The 20,071-nt window shown below is 41.0% G+C and overlaps 2 protein-coding genes across 2 annotated transcripts; both read right to left on the bottom strand.

Annotated features, from left to right (window-relative positions):
* Window positions 1-7,399: 7,399 nt before the first annotated feature.
* On the bottom strand, window positions 7,400-15,918 carry slc25a42 (solute carrier family 25 member 42). Its single transcript, XM_076021206.1, has 8 exons — window positions 15,526-15,918; window positions 14,001-14,164; window positions 13,436-13,547; window positions 13,257-13,282; window positions 12,889-13,055; window positions 12,630-12,746; window positions 11,646-11,797; window positions 7,400-11,540 (listed from the first exon to the last, which is right to left on the bottom strand). Exons 2-8 carry the CDS (start codon window positions 14,079-14,081, stop codon window positions 11,215-11,217), a joined length of 981 nt encoding a protein of 326 aa, XP_075877321.1. The 5' UTR covers window positions 14,082-14,164; window positions 15,526-15,918; the 3' UTR covers window positions 7,400-11,214.
* Window positions 15,919-16,471: 553 nt separating this feature from the next.
* On the bottom strand, window positions 16,472-19,951 carry armc6 (armadillo repeat containing 6). Its single transcript, XM_076021205.1, has 7 exons — window positions 19,458-19,951; window positions 19,098-19,183; window positions 18,422-18,992; window positions 18,076-18,221; window positions 17,840-17,971; window positions 17,472-17,609; window positions 16,472-17,381 (listed from the first exon to the last, which is right to left on the bottom strand). The coding sequence occupies exons 1-7, from the start codon at window positions 19,576-19,578 to the stop codon at window positions 17,169-17,171; spliced, it is 1,407 nt and encodes a 468-aa protein (XP_075877320.1). The 5' UTR covers window positions 19,579-19,951; the 3' UTR covers window positions 16,472-17,168.
* Window positions 19,952-20,071: the final 120 nt, after the last annotated feature.

Below are 20,071 nucleotides of genomic sequence, written 5' to 3'. Positions count from 1 at the left end.
TGCATCGCTCCCGGTGTCCCTTTAAGAGAGGCGGCATTACCTCATCAGGAGCCGTGCGAAGGAAGGAAGTGAGTGAATGGGTGAAGGAGCTGGCTGCTAACTCTGCCCTCCTTTATGCCTGTGGGTGCAGGCTTCATTAGCTCCGCAGAAAGGGACAGCTCCCCTCAATAGACCCATAGACCTGTCTCACTGGCACAGGCTCCCGCTCAGTGGGGAGGGTGTGTGTGTGTGTGTGTGTGTGCGTGTGTGTGTGTGTGTGTGTGTGTGTGTGTGTGCGTGTGTGTGTGTGTGTGTGTGTGTGTGCGTGTGTATGTGTGTGTGCGTGCCTGCAGCAAGTTTTTTTTTTTTTGCATGTGTTCCACCATTGCATTCACACACCATCAGGCCTCATGGTTTCTCACTCATGCTTAAAGGAAGTCTGGCATTGACACTTTCCTGAGACACACATTGCTCCTTCTCTCTCCACTCCCCTCGCAAGCTCTCCATTATTCTCTGTTTCACACTTTTTCCCCACACTGTGCTTAGTCTCCCTGTCGCTTTATCCCTCTTCAGGTTTTAGATCTCTCACAACACAAGTGAATTAAAATGCACATAGCCATATGCTGGACAAGATTAGTGTGATCTTCGACAAATCTGAGTGATTCTTGGACTCATTTGTTTTCCTCACAGTGATTTATATTGCAAAAAAAACTGGAAAAAAAGTCCATACAAACACTAAATCTGACACAGAGTGACAGTGATTGCAAATTGGTCTTTGTTCAAATGCGCTCCAGAGTAGAAAATGCAGTAAGGCCTAAATGTGACATTATTCTTGGCATTTTTTTAAAAAAGTATATATATATATATTGTAGCAAGTAAAACATGATGGACTGAACAAAGCATTTTTTTTAGTTTTTGTTTAAAAGTGCACTGGCATAAAAGCCGATCAAAGCCGAGATGAGTGAAATGAACCAGAAATAGTGAGAGGCTCGCCTCTGCATGCAGCCAGGATGCATGTGTTTGCCATCAGGCTGCGTGCAGGCACCTATGCGGGGTCCTTATCCCTGAGAGTGAGGGAGAGCAAGTCACATGCACAGTGTAAGATAGCGGAAGGTGACGGGCTAATGGAGACGATTAGCATGGGCAGCCGTCGCCATCACATGCCCGGCTCATTGTTGTTAGGCTGCATTAATGAGGCCTCTGTGCATCACATGAGCTGCTCCTAATACACACGTACCATCTTTCTTTCACACGCACACAAACAGAAGAGCAGCTGGCTAAAAAACCAACACATCTAGTCAGGCTTCACGTGACTTTTATTTGCCTGGGCAATATTTTTGTTTGCTATGTTTTTTGCTGTTTTATTGGTATCATTTTAAAGGGTAAAATTACTTTCTGATCAGTATGATCAGATAATTAACTGTACGTTTTTTAATCATCACAACGTTCACGGTTGTTGTGTGTCTTTAGACTAAAAAAGGGATAGTTCACCCAAAGTTTGAAATTTGGCCATTTACTACTCAGCACAATGTCGAGGAATCTTGAGGTTGATGTTTTATGGAGTTATGCAAAGAAAAAGGCCTCCAGTTCCAATGTACAAAAATAAAAGACTACGCATTACTGTTGCTGATTCAAGACAAATTGCACTGCTGCGTGTTCTGGAAATGTTTCATCTGAAATTCACGTTGGATTGCACGGCCACAGCAAGTTTCCGCTGTATAAGCATTAATTGTTGAATTCCTCTGTGAAACGTCGTCGGAGCCCCCGGCAACATAGTGGCGAACAGAAAAGGGGGGTGAAATTCCACATTTCCATCCCTTTAATTCAGGAAACAGGGTCCTTGATAGCGAGAACAGTGTGAGAGATGGAGAGACAGTGAGAGGAGGAGAGATGGAGAGAGACGCAGGAGGACAAATGAAAGTGCAACAACACTGTGGCCTGGTTTGCAGTTCCAGAGGGATAAAGACATTTTTGTGTTTTCCTCTGCAAGCTGAGATAGAATGAGCACACACACACACACACACACACACACACGCACGCACCTTGTTCCGTCCTTCTAAGTGAGGCAGGACTAGATTCATGCCGCTTTGTTGTTGAGGCAGCAGGAAACTTTATTGCCCCAGATTTAAGCGAACCTGCTCCACTCAGCTATCAACTGCTCCCAAAACTTCAGCTGAATCCAAACTGTTCACATCAATATCTCAGTCCTACTCTTTTTATTGTTGTTGTCCTCTCTACATCACGTCCATGCACACACGAACACGGGTGCGTGTGTGTGTGTGTGTGTGTGTGTGTGTGTGTGTGTGTGTGTGTGTGTGTGTGTGTGCGTGCGTGCGTGCGTGTGTGTGTGTAACAGACAGTCTGACCTCTGACCCTGTCCTGCTGGGAAGCTTTCATTCCCATAGGCTTGGGGCTGAAACACACACACATGCACACACACACACACACACACACACAGTGGGCTCTATCGGTATAGCGGTTGCTCGGCCACCCATTCAGGGCTCAGTCACGGCCACTTAGAGCGCAGCAGACTCAGGGATTCAGACGAGTTGTGATCCAATGACATGTATTTATAATGAGGGGACGTCTTTGTTGGATGGATACAATGTTGGCATAGGTGTATGTGTGTGTGTGTGTGTGTGTGTGTGTGTGTGTCAATGGGAGACACACTATAACTATCTTCTCATGGATACGACCCTAACCCTAATTGCTGCTGTATTTGCGTCCTTCTATCGCTTCCTCCCCACTGGGCAGTGTTTTAATTTGATGACACACTGACTTATTCCGTTCTGCCTTTCTGAACAGTCCCAAAAGATTTACCCTTGTAAGCGTGACGCTATCTTCTTAAAACTGACAGTAGTCAGGGAAGAACAGAGAAATGTGGTGGACTGCATTTTCTGCGCCTGGGAATCAAATCCCACTCAGTAAACAATTACTGGCCTTGGTCAACTTTGTGTTGCAAGTGTTTTACAACCAGTCCTTTTTTATTACACGTATTCAAACATCTTTTATTTTCCCCTTGGATTACATAATTTGGTAGAAGGCCATGCAGTTGGGAATAGATGATGTCTTAGGAGCTTGGAGTCAAGTTTAACATTTATGGAAAGAAATAATAAGTCCTCAAGGCACAAAATTTGAAGTACCGAATCAGTAGATCAGTGATTTGACTCATTTGGACTGATGACCTTTGGCCATCAATGTACATAATATCTCAATAATAATTTAGGAAACAGCTTGTGTGGTTTCTGTAGTATTTGAGATGTTAGATCAAGGACATAAAATGTATAAAAAATTTTGTCTTGAAAAAAAAATAAACTTTAGTTTGGATTATGTGTTGAAAGAAGTGCTGTAGAATCAGGAGGCCAGTCAAAATTCTGCCCTGATCAGCTGGAACATTTTGCTTTACATCCTGTTCTTTTCTTATAACCAAATCCTTTTTGTGGGGCATCAGCTCTCTGTTTAAGTCTTCAGCTGTAGCTCCTGCTGTTATTTCGATTGTAAAAATGTGCACCATCGAAAAGCGTTTGCACTTCGCTCCGTGCTGCCCAGAGAAGGGACTGCATGCATTAGCGGCTTGATGGGACAGCGTGGGCAGAGCGAGAGCCCTGGAGAGCCCTAGTGGCTCAGGAAGGCCTCTCATAATTGCCCAGCGTCTGAAACGCGGCGTGTATCGGGGGACTGAAGTCTGGCTCTGATCTCCTCAATCACAAACACCTTCTCCTCCTCCTCGTCTTCCTCCACTCAACCCATACGCCTCCGGTTTTACCCTCCATCCACCTTCACTGGTTCACAGGCAGGCTAAGTGCCGTTTATGAAACAAAACTAGAGTGATTTCGAGCTTTGGCGAGAGGAATCGAGGAAGGATGCCGGCATCCAAAAAGCTGTGGCTGGTTTTTTATTTGGTGCCATGTTTTGAATCCAGAGCAATTAGGATTAGCGCTCCAACCCTCCTTCCTTGCTGCCTTCCCACCTTCCTCCTCTCCTTATCTTGTTCAGTCATGACAACGCAAAACCAGACAGTGTGCAGCGCTGTGTGTGTGTGTGTGTGTGTGTGTGTGTGTGTGTGTGTGTGTGTGTGTGTGTATCCCCCTCTGGTGTAATTGCGTGGTTCCCCACTGGCTGCACGTCCTAGTGGTGCCCTAGACTTGAGAGGTCAGAGGTATAGAATTGTAGGATTCAAACCCAGACACACATTGGTGGAGGCCCCTCCTCTGTCGTATATTATTTCATCCAGAAACTGCTGTGTCAGTCCTGTGACATGACAAAAATAAAAAAAATAATAAAAGAAATCCCACAATCACACTAACAGCTCACTGACACTCTCACTAATCCTTTTTCTTGATGCAAACCATGAAAATATTTTTGTGCCACCTCCCTTGTCCCAGTTCTGCCACTAATGTCTTCTGTCTTCTCGTGTCTCTGCAGGTTCTTAAGGTAGCAACTTGCATGACAGGCAGGCTCCACTCCTGCTGAGACTGATGCATGGATTTTTAGGACTGATTCAACCTTTTTCACAGACTTTTTTTTTCTTTGAATTTTTTCTGAAAATGAATGTCTCCACTGTGGATGTTCTAATGGAGAGGCAGCAATGTCTCCAACAAATACACACCTTACACTCTCACACAAATACTCACACGCATAAACCAACATGGACGAAAATCTGGACCTCTTCCAAGAAAAGAGGACTGGAACAACCTTGTATTTTTCAACCAGCTGTGCCTTTTTATATTTGTTTCTATGACCATGTTTTGCTAATATGTTCACAACGATCTGGGCCTTCTGTATGTGTGTGTGTGTGTGTGTGTGTGTGTGTGTGTGTGTGTGTGTGTGTGTGTTTTTCAGCATTAATTTGTTTAAATATTGTTTTAATTTTTAATAATTAATATGAGTTGAAAATATCTTGAAATGTTTTATATTGTTTACTGGCAGAGTTTTTGCCACATATTGTTTGAGTGTAAATTATTAATTTTTTTATTAAAAAATAAATAAATAAAAAAAAGGTACGATTTGACACTTTTGTCCTTGAGGTTTTATTTCAGGTAAATAAACTAAATGACTAGTTCTTGTTTTTTTTTTCTCACTTCTGGAAATTTTAATCAAGGTTGATATCGTTAGAAGCCAATTAGTGATTCTCTATACATCTTAAGAAATGTTGGATTTAAATTACTTTAAAAAACAAAAAACACAACTTTAATGTTTTTTGGGAATAAATCAGCTGATTATACTGTAAGTTCACAGGCCTAACAACAGCTGATGAAGTGTTTATACAGGCCACGCTCTCAAGAAATAAATACACCTTCAAACAACTTTACTCTTTGGGTTCACAATAAATAGACCAGCCATGCAGCCATGCAATAATTATGCCCCCTCACAACCCCATCCCTCCAAAATACCTTTTCTAATTTTAACATAATCAGTTTTAAATAAAAACATAAGCTAAAAGACATTTTCATGTTAAAAGCTTCGCTTGATTAAACTTGGGAGGAATTGAACCCTTTGGAGGGAAGTTTGTCAAGTTTTTTGTTTTTTACTCCAACTCCAATCTTATAAAATAAATTTACAGATATTTGTATTTTTCAATTGACTGGATATTAAATCAAAAGAAACTAAAACAAAAGAGCCTCAGCCAAGGCAACAAAGCATTCTCGTTTAGCACTCAACACAACGTCTCCCTTTGTGTGTCATCTAAATTAAATATCTGTTTTTTTTATTATTATATAGGAAACTAATCTGAGACAATATAATTCATTCAGGAAGGAAAATTAATCCAGTATGGAATTAGTAAAAACAAAAGAAAAGAAAGACATATATTGTAAATTCTTGCCTTGTTGCCTTTTGTTGCTTTTATTTTGGGGCAGAAAGAAAGAGAGGAACCATCATCTGAATAAATGCAAATTGGCTCTGCCTCCATTTGGCATCATGCCAAGTATCTATAGCAACCACCTCCACTGACAGCCTCTGTCCATCTCTCCTCCCTTCACTACCCAATTAGTCCTCTGTCTTCTCTAAAGCGTCTGTCTTTTGCTTTCCATATTCATGCACGTTCCACCATCCTTAAATTCAACAAATCGATAATGGTGCCTTAAAAAGAAATACTGTCATCAAACCAAATGTTTAAACTAAATCAAGAAGGAAACAAATAGAATCACTTTAATGCCTTACTGGCTTTCTAATACTCATACAAGGAATTTTTCCTACAACATCATTTGTTTATGACTCAAGCAAAATTTAGTTCACTAGTAATATATCCAGAATGCACACTTCTTTTTTTAAACACACTCCATATGCGGCTGTGCTGCGTTCACGGTCAAGTTCATATTGGCAGCACGGCCTCGGGGAGAAAGCGCGCCAGTGCCATCTGACCCGGCTCGCCCTGCGACAGCCACGAAACTCTGTGCTGCACCGCCACCTTCCGGCCGTCTGTGATTACCAACTCATTCATTAATGGGGTCGGAGCGCACTCTAGTGGCCATTGCTCGTCAATACAATGTAAATCAGCCTTAAAATAACTGATGTAATTCGAGAGATAATGGTGACATAACGGATGAGAATGTATTGCAGTCAATTGCCGTCAAAGCTCTGCGGTCTCCTCCGTGCCATCAAGTCAAAGCCTATTAACAGGTCTGTTCTACAGGTCTGTCGATAGCATATAGGTCGCACCTGAGCGCGTCCACGCTTACAAGAGAAGTTTGTTTGCCCAGCACAGGTAGACCGCATGTTGATCTTCTTCGGGATTTGAAACAGAATGCTCCCCAATCATAACGATATGGAAACCCGCATGTGTTCATGTGACGGATTTAGATTAGCGTTCACAACTCTCAAGAGGACACAACACGTTTGAGAATAACCTTATTTACGCAGTGCAGTGAGACACTCACCGAGATAAGGAAGCCCTCTGTCTATGATGCTCTCCATCAGCTCCTACTACTCGGCGGCAGTTGTCGCATACTGTGTCTACATGTATCTGGTTATACCATTCCTCAGCTTGTTTGTTTTTCTTTTTCGTTATTTTTTTGGTATTTATTTGGCTTGTAGAACCTAACGCAAACCTCGCAGTCAGGCTGGACTTCATTGTTCCAAGACCCGCCTCACCTCAACTATGATTGGATACTCTAATGAATTTGTTGGTTTATTGGTTGAGAGTAGCATCAGTTAATTAGTATAAACGGTAGCGCAACAAAAACACGTTAAACTTGTATAGTAAATTGTGGTTGTACACGACGCACTTTTCAGGTTAATATCTGACTTTCGATACAACTATCTCTGCCACTTGCTTCTCTTTACTAGAAAGCGAAGCAGTTCTTCCAAATGTTTTGACAGACGTTCAGTGCTCAGATGTGAGGCTCATCATCATTAAATGCTTAAATCAGGGACTTCCGTCTGTATTACTGTCATCAGAAAGAATTCCACAAGTACAAACTGACTGTTAACATCCAGTTTTATTATAATTAAACATTTGAAAACTCGGCAGCAGATACAGTATCACTACTGACTTGACACTTGGTGTTGTGTTAGTAGGTGTTGTGTTAGTAGGTTTACATTCAGTTGGCACAAATCACTAGGATTTACAAAACAGCCGTGGTGTCACCGCGACACACAAACACAAAAAGTACAAGATGAGTTTGTTGTAAACATGCAAACACTGCAGCAAAGTATGTCTGCACATCTGTCAGCTCACCCACTAGTAGTGTTAGAAAGCATCCCATTTGCCTTCACTTCGCTCAAAATAAAATCCCATTCTGATTCATTTTATCAGTGTCTGTTTATCCATGAACACTGCTTCTTCTTTCAAGTCAGTGTGTATTTGTTGTGCATTTTGATATTTAAAATTTCTGTTTGATTGTCTGAGATTTGTCAAAGCCCAGCATCGTTACTCTGCGTCATCAAGCATTTCTCTAAAGATATACTCCTTTTAATCGTAATGTAGATCACAGGACAGATTCAAACACCTTGTCATTTTGTAAATCATTGCCAGGATAAAGAAGACTTGATTGTGCCCTAAAACAATCCCTGCATTCCTCATACTAGCTGCAGACTGGCTGGAGTCGACTGATCCAGTGTGGCAGAGAGGAAAGGACCTCGAAGGTCACCAAAAACAGCAGAGATCAGATAGAAAGGCAGTTTCAGTTTTACAAAATGCACATAGAAAAATTGTACCTAAGGTAATACATTCAGTATTACCGTGTGCTTTCAAATTTTGGTAGTTTTAGCCAAAAAAAACCAAAAAGAAAAACCCACCAACAACAAAACCACCAACAACAATAACATTAGAACGTAGCCTTTCAAAAAAAAAAAGAAAGTTAGCAGATATCGATTGGGCATGGTAAAATCATTACTATCCCTCGTTAGGCACTTGTCAGTAACTACACATCACTTCTCTTTTAGTGACTTTGTGTTACTTTCAGCTACTTTACTCCCTTGTGCTGATTCTGGATACTTCTTTATCTAAATTCCTCAAAACATTGTTCAACATATAGACTTTATAGACTTTCCTTGCACCCAAACTTTCCCTGAAGGTGATATGGTATCTCACTTTTTGATGATAAAAATATTTGAGAATGTTGGTTATCACTAAACTGCTGCTACAATCCTTCCAAAAGCCCAACAAACCCAAACCCGACAATAGATGATGATCATGGGAAAAGAGAGCAGTGTGACAGAGAAGAGCTGACTGTCACCACCTAATACTCTGTTGGAACTGACCGATGTGTCTCTAATTACTGACGCGAACAGATGCTCAATTTCTAATTTTACTCTGAAGAGTTCTTGGACCCTTTCTGAGCTATTTAAAATGTTGCAATCTTTTCTTAAAAGACTATGTATACATTTTATACATTCCAAATGTGGGGCATCAAAAGCAAGTCGGGGGAAAATAAAAACAGATTAATTAGTTGGAAATCTGATTAGATAAGGAACCAAAATAAAATTAATTAACATCACATTTTCTATTCAATAATGGGTAGAAATCAAATATTTGTGAAAGATTTTTTACACATCACTCTTTTTTCTTTTTTTTTATAAGATTTTTATAAGATTTTGATTAGATTATATATTACTATTAAAGAGAATTCAACAGTAAAAACTGGAGTGCTCGAATTTTGTTTTTGTGGAGTTTGTCATGTTTACTTTTTTATTTGCCAAAGCTTAGTTTGAATTGTCACGGTGAAAGATGCCCACCTCTTATATTCTGGGAAAGTTTCTAATATCTGCCCTTTGTTCCACTTGGCTGTGCAGGAGTTTCCTCTGCAGCTCACTATGCCTTGTTACAGCAGGGTGGGGCTGGAGCGCCCCAGTTAAAGTATGTACTGGCACACTCAAAAAAGAAATACTCATAACATATAATCAATACTGTTTAAAGTGTTCAACTCTAATCAACATGAAAGACTGATGTGTAATTTAACAAACGTACGATTGCACTTCTAAATGAAAACCACACAAATCATGAGTCAGTATTGTGTGGGAATCACTTCCAGTCATTTTACAAACGCAATACAACGAAGCTGCAAAATCCACGCGCGCACACACGCGAAACAAAAGTCAGTCATTAGTACGACTTGTTAAAAATCTCAAAGACAAAATAGTTTCAGATTTTTACAAACACTGCAGCTGCTGTAATAACAAATGGAAGACAACATTTTATACATCTGAATGCATGTGCGTTCGTTAGAGATAACCCACTACAGTACCACTTCAAGACTAGCAGAATTAAAGCACTCACATTGTTAACCAAAGCAAGGGAACACTGTAAACTGTATGAACGTAGTATTTATTAACCTTGCATGGAAGGCTGCCACATTTTATGAGGTTGTGTTAGGTTGAAGGTCCCATATTACACCCAGTTTCAGATATTTTTAATTGTAGCCTTGCACGACTGACCGGCCCAAAAATAATGAACAGCTTCTCAGAAGACTTTCAACCCTGTTTAGAACCTTGCAAAAAAGGCAGGGCTGGAGCTTCCAGTAAAGACAAATGCTTTGTTGGCTTTCTGTGTGTTTGGAACAGAACCAAAATAAAGGAGCCATCAGGTGGTCTTGGGGACAGAACTAATACTTGGCCAGGGATGTTATTGCCAACCTGGGAGACATATCATTAATATATAATCCCTCTATTATGTCATAATGGGCTGATTTTCAGAACTATGTTTATGTTTAGTTCAAAGAAAGCCAGGAGACAAGTTATTGTTAAAGATCATAAACACACAATTCAGCATAATATGGGACCTTAAACGTATTTTTGATACAGCTGCTGTTGTTTCAAACTGAAATGCATTGTGCTACTAACAATTAAAGTGAATTATAAATCAGCTTCTCACAACTGTTGAGCCAGTTGCCATTTGCCAAAGTGTCTACAAGGCTGTAGACAGGTTCAGAAATCTTTCTAAATCTGTCTCCGATGCTGCCTGGATTTCAGATGCCAAAATCATCTTCACTGAAGACATGTTAAATACATGGAGCAATGTAAAATCAACCTAAATGAAACAAACTCACTTATCTGTTGGCACAGGGGGGAAAACAAAAGTTCAACTAAAAATAAAAGTCTCTGAAATAAAGATTTGAAATTTAAAATCAGTACATTAGTACTGCATTTGTTGGCGACGATATATAGGAATTAAATATAAATATGTATTTCACTAAAACAATCACCAACTCTCTGAGTATTGTGAGTATTGTCTCTGTGCTGGGCGAGATCTTAAGTCACGGACCCAGAACTCCTGCACCGTACTATATGACACATCACTATCTCCTCTGCAACAAGCTTAAATGCTTTGGTAGAACTCCTTGGAACAAACTGCCATTAAAAAATAATCCAAGAGAGTCATTCTCATTTAAATCCCAATTTAATCCAATCCTCAAACTAACGCAAGGACTAATTCATTGCATTGACAGGTGTCAGATTTAAGTGATCACAAGTTTGTGATCACTTAAGTGAACCTCTTCATTTTTCTGACTGATAAATGACACTCATGCCTGGTCTGTCCAGGGAGAAGGTTTTTGAATGAATGTAGAGACAATTAAGTCACTGTGTATATTGCACTTTGATGGACAGCACAACAGTTTGTGTGGGTATTCGGTGTCATTCAACATACCTGATGCCCACAGGGACTCTAAGCCTATCAGTATTGCCCATGAGTTGATCCTGTGTGCTACAATCCAAATACACATGCTTCACTATTATAATTGTCATCTTCACAGGATTCGCCCCGCTCTCCCTGTTTTTCCTGTCACTGTGTTACCATTATCGAGCAGTGTAGCCCATCTGGTGCAGCTTCCTCAGCAGGATCTGAGTGAGGTCAAAGGTGGTGAAGCTGATTCCTACCGCTATGGGCCCTTTGACCCAGTTCATACTGAGACCTTTATAGAGTCCGCGGATCACCCCTTCCTCTGTGACAATTTCCCTCATGGTGCCCAGGATGGTGCCGTACGTGTGACCTGTCACTCCAGCAGTCTGCATTCTGCGCCGTACCACGTCCAGAGGGTATGACGCCGACTGGCCGATGAGACCGGCACAGGCTCCAAACACCAGGCGTTCGTACGAGTATGGCTGCAGGCGCCCACTGTGCTCTGTATAGGGGAGGAGGATTCGAAGACGCACTTGGTTTTTAAATATTTTTTGGTTTTAGTTGTGGGCAGATTTATAAATCTTGGAAGTGGTAACCATTGCCCTACCTGCGTGCACTTTCTTCAGTGTCTCGTACGTGAAGAAGCTGAGACCAGCATAAGGCACGACACCCAGAATAGTGGGAGTGAAGCCCCGGAACAGCGTCTTCAGGCCCTCTTCTCGGGATATTCGCACAAACACATGCAGGATGTTACTATACCTACCCAAGGAAAGAATGAAAAAATGTCAGGAGCGTCAAAGTCAACGTAGAGTTGAGCAGTTTGAGGAGATTGTGCCCAACACGGCTGACCAGGGCTTAACTTGGTTGCCTTCATCTTTTTCTGGTGAATTTTAAAGGTCCAGTGTGTAAAAGTTGGCTTAATTTGTGATTTTTATACTGGTAAAAGCTTAACATACACCTCATAAATACGTAAATAAAAGTGTATACTCACAGTGCAATAAAGGTCATTTGTTTTTCTCACCCCTCTGCTCCCAGTTAGCAGCTATATTGCACTATTTCTAAGGAAGCCTGGTGAGGACAATCCAGTCCACCTGACAGTGCGGTTCGTATTTAGGGTGAATGCTCGCGCCCTCAAATAAATCAACAAAGAAGAAGGCGGACGAGGTTTTCAGGTTTGTGTGTGCAGGTCACCTAGGTTCACTGGCAAGCTCGGGATGGGGGAGGGTACGGAGGACTTCAGTGAAAGCACTGCGATCTAAAATGGAACCACTTGATGTCGCTGTTTCTTCGTAAAAATCTCCAAACGTTACACAATAAACCTTTAAGAATGGATAATAAACCTTTAGTGTTGCACAAACACAGCATTCCTTTAATGTTGACTCCTTGGGAAACATATGACACAACAAAATGTGTCAGTGGAGCACGAACAGACTTCGAATCTTTGACATCAACATTTTTCTGTCTAGGATTCGTTTGTATTTTTGTTCCCATTTCAAAAAATTTATGAAGCATAACTTAAGTTTAGTTGCAGTGTTTATAGACTCATGTGTTTACCAGCCAAAGCTGGTTAGTTACTTCTAGATAGTCTTACATTTCCTTCGGTGTTACAGCCATCCTCGCCCGCACCATATCCAGCGGATAGGTAAGCATGGCGGCCGTGGCGCCAGCCAGCGACCCAGCCAATAACCTTGGCAACGGTGGCAGCACTCTGGAATACAAAAAAAACAAATGTTGACAGATATGGCACAATCTTGCATTTGCAGTTTGGAAACCCAGAACACAAAGACACATTCAATCTTGAAAAATAAAGAGTCTAACTGAAGATGGTTCTCAAGTGAACGGACACTTACTTGCCCTGAAAGCCATAGTAGTCTCCCAGCAGCTCCTTGTACTGCTCATGGGCGCAGAACTGGATAGCAGCATACGGGATGACTCGAACCATGGTGGCCGAGTTTCCCCTCCACAAACTGAAAAAGCCATCCTTCAGGTAAGTCCGGTAGATCAGTTTGTAGGCCTCCTAAGAAGCAATGCACACACACATGAATGAATAGAGGGCAAGCTTAAAGGCTGGACATGATGGTAAATCTGAGACAGAACTGGAAAACTGGACTATTCAAAGACCTTAGAAGTACTTTTACATGCAAATTCAAAAAGCCTTGGATTGAAACGTCTGACACTCCTTTAACTGCACCGTATTATTGTGTCTGGTCAAGCGTACCTTTGCAGAGAATCTCGCTGAAGATACTGAAAGATAAAAGATATATTTGACATGAACAATGGCATATATATCACCTCATTGATTCCAAAAACAACACTATTTAAACTTCATGTGAGCTCCATACACAAATCCTGGTCAACAGTTAAGAACAGTTTCAACCTTCAGTTCAGAAGACTCGCCTTGGAAGATAATTTTGGTCCTGTCCAATGGGGCGACAGCTGTCTTGGCTATGGCTCCAGCTAAAGCCCCCGAGAAAAGGGAGTTGATGACTGACCGAGTTTGCTTCAGGCTCTGTTAAGCAATGGAGGAATCACATACAGGGTCAAAAAACAGAAAAAGGTAAATCCTGTTAATGCTTTGTCCTGACATGAACACTGCTGTGTTTGAGAGGCTGGTGATCATTAAAAAGCTGAAGGGTCTGAAAAATAACAGTGCGCTGATGAATCTCCAAAATAAAGAGAGAAGGCTAAGAAAAGACCATGGCGCGACTAATACTGGTTCAGTCCAAAACAAAAACAAGGAGGAAAGGATCATCTAAACTTGAAAATGTTACATTTTCTTTTCAGATACTTCAGAATCAGCTAAGTAGTCACATAGTAATTCTTGAAACTATTACATATTTTAGTTTTGCTGATTAGAACCAGAATGAAAAAGGGCATTGCATAGTAAATAGAGTCAGTGTTTAGGAGAGATTTGAATAAAAACTGTTTTGTATTTTTTTTTTTTTAACAACAGTGAGCTCACCTCTGACTGCCTGGAGGGAGTCCGTGGCGACACTTCCCCCTGAGCAAGTGGTGCCTGCTGCTCCTGGACTCCGCTCCCCATCCCCGCAGCCTACAGCAGGCTGTGTCCCAGCGCTCTCATGTACTCCACCACCAGGGGAGGCAGCAACACTTAGCAGCTGAGCGCTACAAAGAGAGAGAGGTCAAGGACACTTCCTGGGCAGGATCAAGTGACAAGCACAAGATTTGCTGTGTAACACAGTGGTCGGAATGAACAAACAGCTGACTTTATGTCATTTTCATGGATACGGCTTCTCAGTGTTTACTGAACGTTCACCTCCAGCCAACCATAAACCAGCAAATTTGTCAGGACAGATACACAACTACTGCATATACTGACACTTAATGCTTGAGCACCTATAAGTGAAAGGAGCTTAAAAATGAAATGCAACCACAACCATGTGAGAGTCGGGAGAAAAACATTTAACAATTACCACATTCTTCATTTTTAGTCAATGTTGGAAAAACTACAACAGCCTTATAATCTTTGTAAAGACGTCTTTAAAATGAGCTGTCGTCACTGTCATTGGATTGAACAAATCATTAATTGGTGTTACCTGCAACCATCTACAGGTCCAATGAGCATTGCAATAAAATGTACATGTAGAAAAGTTTACATGTACATGTAAAACTTTGTCAAATACATAGCTCATGTCTCTAATATAGGACACACTGCCAGAGAGCTATTTTAATATTGCTTGGTTACAGACATAATAACTCATTTATCAGAAAACTCAATTTGTAATTGGGCAAATATTTGGGAGGGGAAAGGTGGCCAGAGGTCAATAGGTTTTGCGATAGTGATAAGAACTGAGTGGTCATAGACATGAATCGGCATCAGGCCAAATCCTAAGCTAGTGATCACCTTGTAACAAACTGGCCTTTCACCTCAAAGGCCTTGCTTTATGCTGCCACACATGCTGACTATATGCCATTTAAGAGCTCCTAGTTCTGACAGACTTGTTCTGATGGCTCACTGGCTTGGCTGCAGTAAGCTGTGCCTCTGTTAAACAATGTTGAGAGTCGAAACAGCAGTGGCAATAAACATTGTTGAATGATTTTTCTGGATGAGTCGTTAAAACTTGAACTAAAACGTGGGGGAACAAATGGCTACATAAAATTTGCAAAGATACTGAGCAGTAATGCGGTGGGTTGTCATGTGTTATCTTGTGCATTTATCAGCATTGTAACGTACGTGTAACTAGTGTACTATATGTGGAACAATTTAGTTTGTTGGCTGCACAACCTAAGAATACATTGTGATGGACACAGAAGACCTTTAGCCGTGTGACCATGTTACTCATTCAGCCCTCTTGTATGTATTACCTTCAGGCAGGTCGAAATACCTGTGAAACACACAGACACAGACACACAGACACAGACACACAGACACACACACACAGACACACACACACACACACACACACACACACACACACACACACACACAGCTAGCTGTTATGACTTACAAGCACCAAGAATCTTACCTTTGAGGTGTGAAGGGCCTGGTAAATCCCCGAAGCTTTATTCTGAGTCGCAATGAGAATTTTCTTCTGGAGCAGTGGGCAAGTTTATAATGCAGTAAGTTTGTGTTAACGTGAGCTAGCCGATGGCTCAAAGCTAAAGTAACATTAATGTTATTCTCGTCGGCCGCTGTGTGCAAATACAACCAACAGTGTTAACAGGCTTGATAACCAATGTCTACCGATTTAAAGACACTGTCTGTCACATACGTGTCCGCTTCAGAAGCCCCGTGGTGACTTTATGTGACTAACTCCGTGCAGCCACGCTGTTGTGTTTCTGTCGTCAACCGCTGCTGTCAAAGCACCGATGCTGTTAAAGTTAGCTTGACCACACAGACAAGGACACGCACTGGTGCATTGTGGGAAATGAAGTGCGAGGAGGGGCACGTCTTGGAGGTTCGGAATCGGATAGGTCGAGGAGAGGGGCGTGAGCGGGAGTGGCAGTGGACAAATATGAAAGTTTTATTCAAGAGTAGAATTAATTGGTTTATAAGGCGCAGAATACAGCGTGGAGACATCGCCATGCCTCAGATTAAACCAATGAGATACAGCAACAAAAACATGAGCTAGCTAGCAAAATTTTGAATATAGTTTATAATATATATATAATATATTAAAATTTAAACGAGTACCTAGTATAACCTATTTATAGGAGTAACCTATTTATTTTCGATATATAAGATTATCATTTATAAAGCGGTATTTATTCATTTATGATTAAAATTTTATAATTAGAAACTCATCAATGATAAATAACTGCAAAATGTTAACTGCAAAAAAGGCAACAAAGATGAATCAATAATTTGGGAGTGTCGCTCTGTAAGCCTTAAAATGTCACTTTTCGTTCAAAATACGGCAATACTGCCTTTAAGCCTTTTGAATATTATAAATACAAAAACTGAACGTCAAATAGAGTACTTCAGGAGTGATTTTAATATTGATGTACAGACGTGAAGCCACTTAGCCACGTAACATGTAGGTGATTATAAAGGCAAAATTCCCCATTAATTAATACTACATAATAATAAAAGTGGCATCTGTCATATTTGACCACAGCAAATAGTGCACTACAGGATCAATTTGTTACTGGGTCATGAGACATTCCTTCTTTTCATTTTGTTGTTCAGATTAATTTAGTTTCCCAATGATCTAATGTTGTCAGTGGAAATGTGTTATTTCACAGTCATGCAGCAATATCAATGTGTGATTTGTACAGAGATCTCTTTGTGCCTCTATGCAGCTTAATGTTTTTGCTGCTGATTATCTTGACCAGCATGTTGACCAGGTCTACCTTGAAAAATACATTTTTGATCTCAATGCAACCAATGTGGTTAAGTAAAGGCTAAAGAAGAAAAAAAAAAAGAAAACTACACAAAAAAGGACAGAAGGAGCAAAAAGTAAATAAGTCACATTACAACACATTTATATCCCAAAATGCATTAAAATGAAGTGATAGAGCAATGGACATTAGAAAAGGTTTAAAAAAAAAATAAAAAGGCAAACACAAATGTACACAATGGATGTGTAACAAATGGCGAAAAACATTAAGATTGACAGGTTGCAGGAAACTTCAGGGTCAAGGTGAGCAAGAACATCCTTCTCTACTTTCAGTTTGTGAGGCTTCCATGTTTCCCTGTCCACAGCTCTTGTAGCTCCACCTTACATCCTAGATCTCTGAGGGCTGCTTTGCCCACGTCGCCACAATCTTGGTGAGTTTGCAGTGCCTGGGCTATCAAGGCTTCTGCTCCCAACTCTAGGATTGGTTGGCTGTAGTTTTTCATGCGTGAAACTAGGTTTCTCAGCAGCATACATGCCTGTTTCTGTTTATAAAGAAAGGGAGGTTGCAGACTGTTAGAGAGCTTCTTATTTCAAGGAAGGTATTCAATTTTAATAATGATCTCATACATTACCTGCACATTGGCGGAATCAACATGTGCTTTCATGCTCTGAATAGCTGCCAACGTGCCGCCATTCTCCATGATGGCTTTACAGTTGTTAGGTTTACGTAAGGCAAGTACAGAGAGGCAAGCACAGCCCTGCTCACAAACCTACAGAAAAACAAGTGCAATTTCAGAGCATCAGCAAAACCTTCAACGATTGAGATGATGAATAAAAATGTTCTAGACTTTAAATTACATGTAGATGGAAATAGGCATAGAATAGACAATGACTGGTTGATCCGAGTTGTCTGATTACATGTGAATGAAGAATTATTCCTTGTTGAATGTCCTCTGTTTACTAAGGGGTAAAGAAAACATAGGCATGAGATTTAACCCACCGATGCATTGCTCGTGTGTCTGTTCATGGCCATGACAATTAGTTGGACTCCACCGGCACTGACAACTGCATCTTTCACATCGTCATTCCCAGCAACCGCTTTGATAGCACTGAGAACCTGCTTGACCAACTCCTGCATACAAAGAAGCATTTCAATGGCTTTAAAAACATCAATCTTGTTTTTACTGGTGTCACAATTAGTAGCTCCTCAACTTTTTTTTTTTTTTTTTCTTTTACCGGTGTTTCATAACTGTCTGCAAGCAGCGTCAGCATTAATTTCAATCCTCCCAGATCAGAGATGTCTTGACAGAACTCGTTCCTCACGGCCAAACAAGATAGAGTTGCACAAATATCACTCAAGACAGAGGTGTCATTGAGGTGAGCTGTTACAAAAGAAGACAAGAGAGAGATTTACATTAAGAGAATCGATTTATGCATTCTTGTAAACATAATCTATGAGCATGCCAGACCCATAACATGCCCTTCCTATAATAAGGATGAAACAAAATAAATAAAATGTAAATCCTAAATTTAAATTATTTTCTTTTTTAAATTCTTTAAAATACTGAGTGACTGTTCATACCGTTTGCAGTCTCAATGAGGATCTTCAACCCATTTTGCTCCAGAACAATAATTCTGGCATGCTCATGGGCATGTCCAAAGGTAACACGGACATCGTCATCGAAGGTCATGACTCTGAGAGCAGCAGAGGCCTCCTTCACCAGCTCAGCACATCCGCTGTGCAGTTTAATGGCACCTGTGAGCAGTGGCAGGACGCCACCTTTTATCAGATCCTGTCTGTTCTGCTCATGTTTCAAGCAGCAGTGACGCACGGCGCGGACTGCCTCGTGTGTTACTGAGGAATCCGTCTGGAACTTCTTGAGGGCATCCAAGAGGAACTGCTGGCCCTCTGTGTCCAACAAGTCCGGCTGTCCATCTGTGAGTGCAGCAAGAGCAGAAAGGGCCACCAACGCAGCCTCCGGCTTCGCTAAACTCTTCTTGCAATAAGATAGGATGATGGGGTAGGCATCCTTTTGAGCAGCCAGATACCTCTGGGCAAATCCACTTGAGCAGTTCTCAGTGAAGAGGTTGATATCTGCCATCACATCCTGAAAGTCATCGGTGTCCTTTCCAATACGGAGGGATTCAAGAGCCTGGGAGTTTGAGAAAACATGAGAACTGAATGAGTTTTGTGAACCTTGACAATGAGTAAACAGTGAGTGAGTAAATGAGTAAACATTAAACAAATCAAGACTCACTTGGAGGACCTCATGTGTTGGCTCTTCTTGCTTCTCATCAGATGGTACAGTAGGTACGGCTTTTACTATAAAGCTAAGATTCACCCCTGAGTCGTCACATAAAATAAAGCATTAATAACAATCACAAGCCCAAGAAGACATTTTAATACAAAGAACAATTGTGCTCTTGGGTATAGAATATATAAAACGTTAAGTATACATTTTAAATGTAGACATAATGATAAACCCTGTTAGGCTCAAATTACACCATTTATTTACATGCACACAATTTACATGCAAAGCCAACATAAAAGGCAGCTAAATGATTTTATTATCTTTAAATGGTAACCATCAACTACCTGCTATTGTCTTGCACTTTACCTTGAGACTCAAACTGTTCCACGGCTTCCCTCAAAGCCTCACCGGGCTCCATTTCAAATTCCTCCATATTTTCTCTGACAGCAGCATCGAAGGTTTCCTGTGTAATTCTCCGCGTTGCCATTTTCACACTTAGATCGCAAAGTGGGTGCTCAGCAGTCGGGAAATGGGAAAGACCAGTTGGGTTCAATTGAGCTTCCTGTGGCGTGCTAACGCTCACAAAATATAACTACGGTGAGCTAGGAGGCGTATTGTGACTGCCTTGTGTGTCTCGAAGAATTTTACAAAGCTTCCGACATGATATCAATATCGCCAATTACCCTTTTTACGATAATTTTCCTCAGCATCATCAGTACGCCAGTCGGTCAACTACAATGAATAACCACGTTCAGCTTACGCACTTGGCTGATCTCATCACTGTGAAGACAGTCACAAAAAAAAAACGAAAGGGCGTGAATTGTGCGTATCTTTGTAAGCGAATAGCGAATTTTCTAAAAATGGGTCCATCTTTTAAATATTCTCGACCGGAACATACACTGCACGAAAACAGTTCCGCTGACGGCGCGAAAGGATGGTTTTTAAAATGTGGTTTACCGGCACGTACATGTGTGTCTACA

This window comes from Nelusetta ayraudi, unplaced genomic scaffold (assembly GCF_046127955.1).
Source record: "Nelusetta ayraudi isolate G7.1 ecotype Tasmania unplaced genomic scaffold, CSIRO-AGI_Nayr_v1 ptg000011l, whole genome shotgun sequence".
Lineage (NCBI taxonomy): Eukaryota > Metazoa > Chordata > Actinopteri > Tetraodontiformes > Monacanthidae > Nelusetta > Nelusetta ayraudi.
Note: the sequence above shows the minus strand (reverse complement) of the source record. Positions and strands in the feature narration are given on the sequence as shown.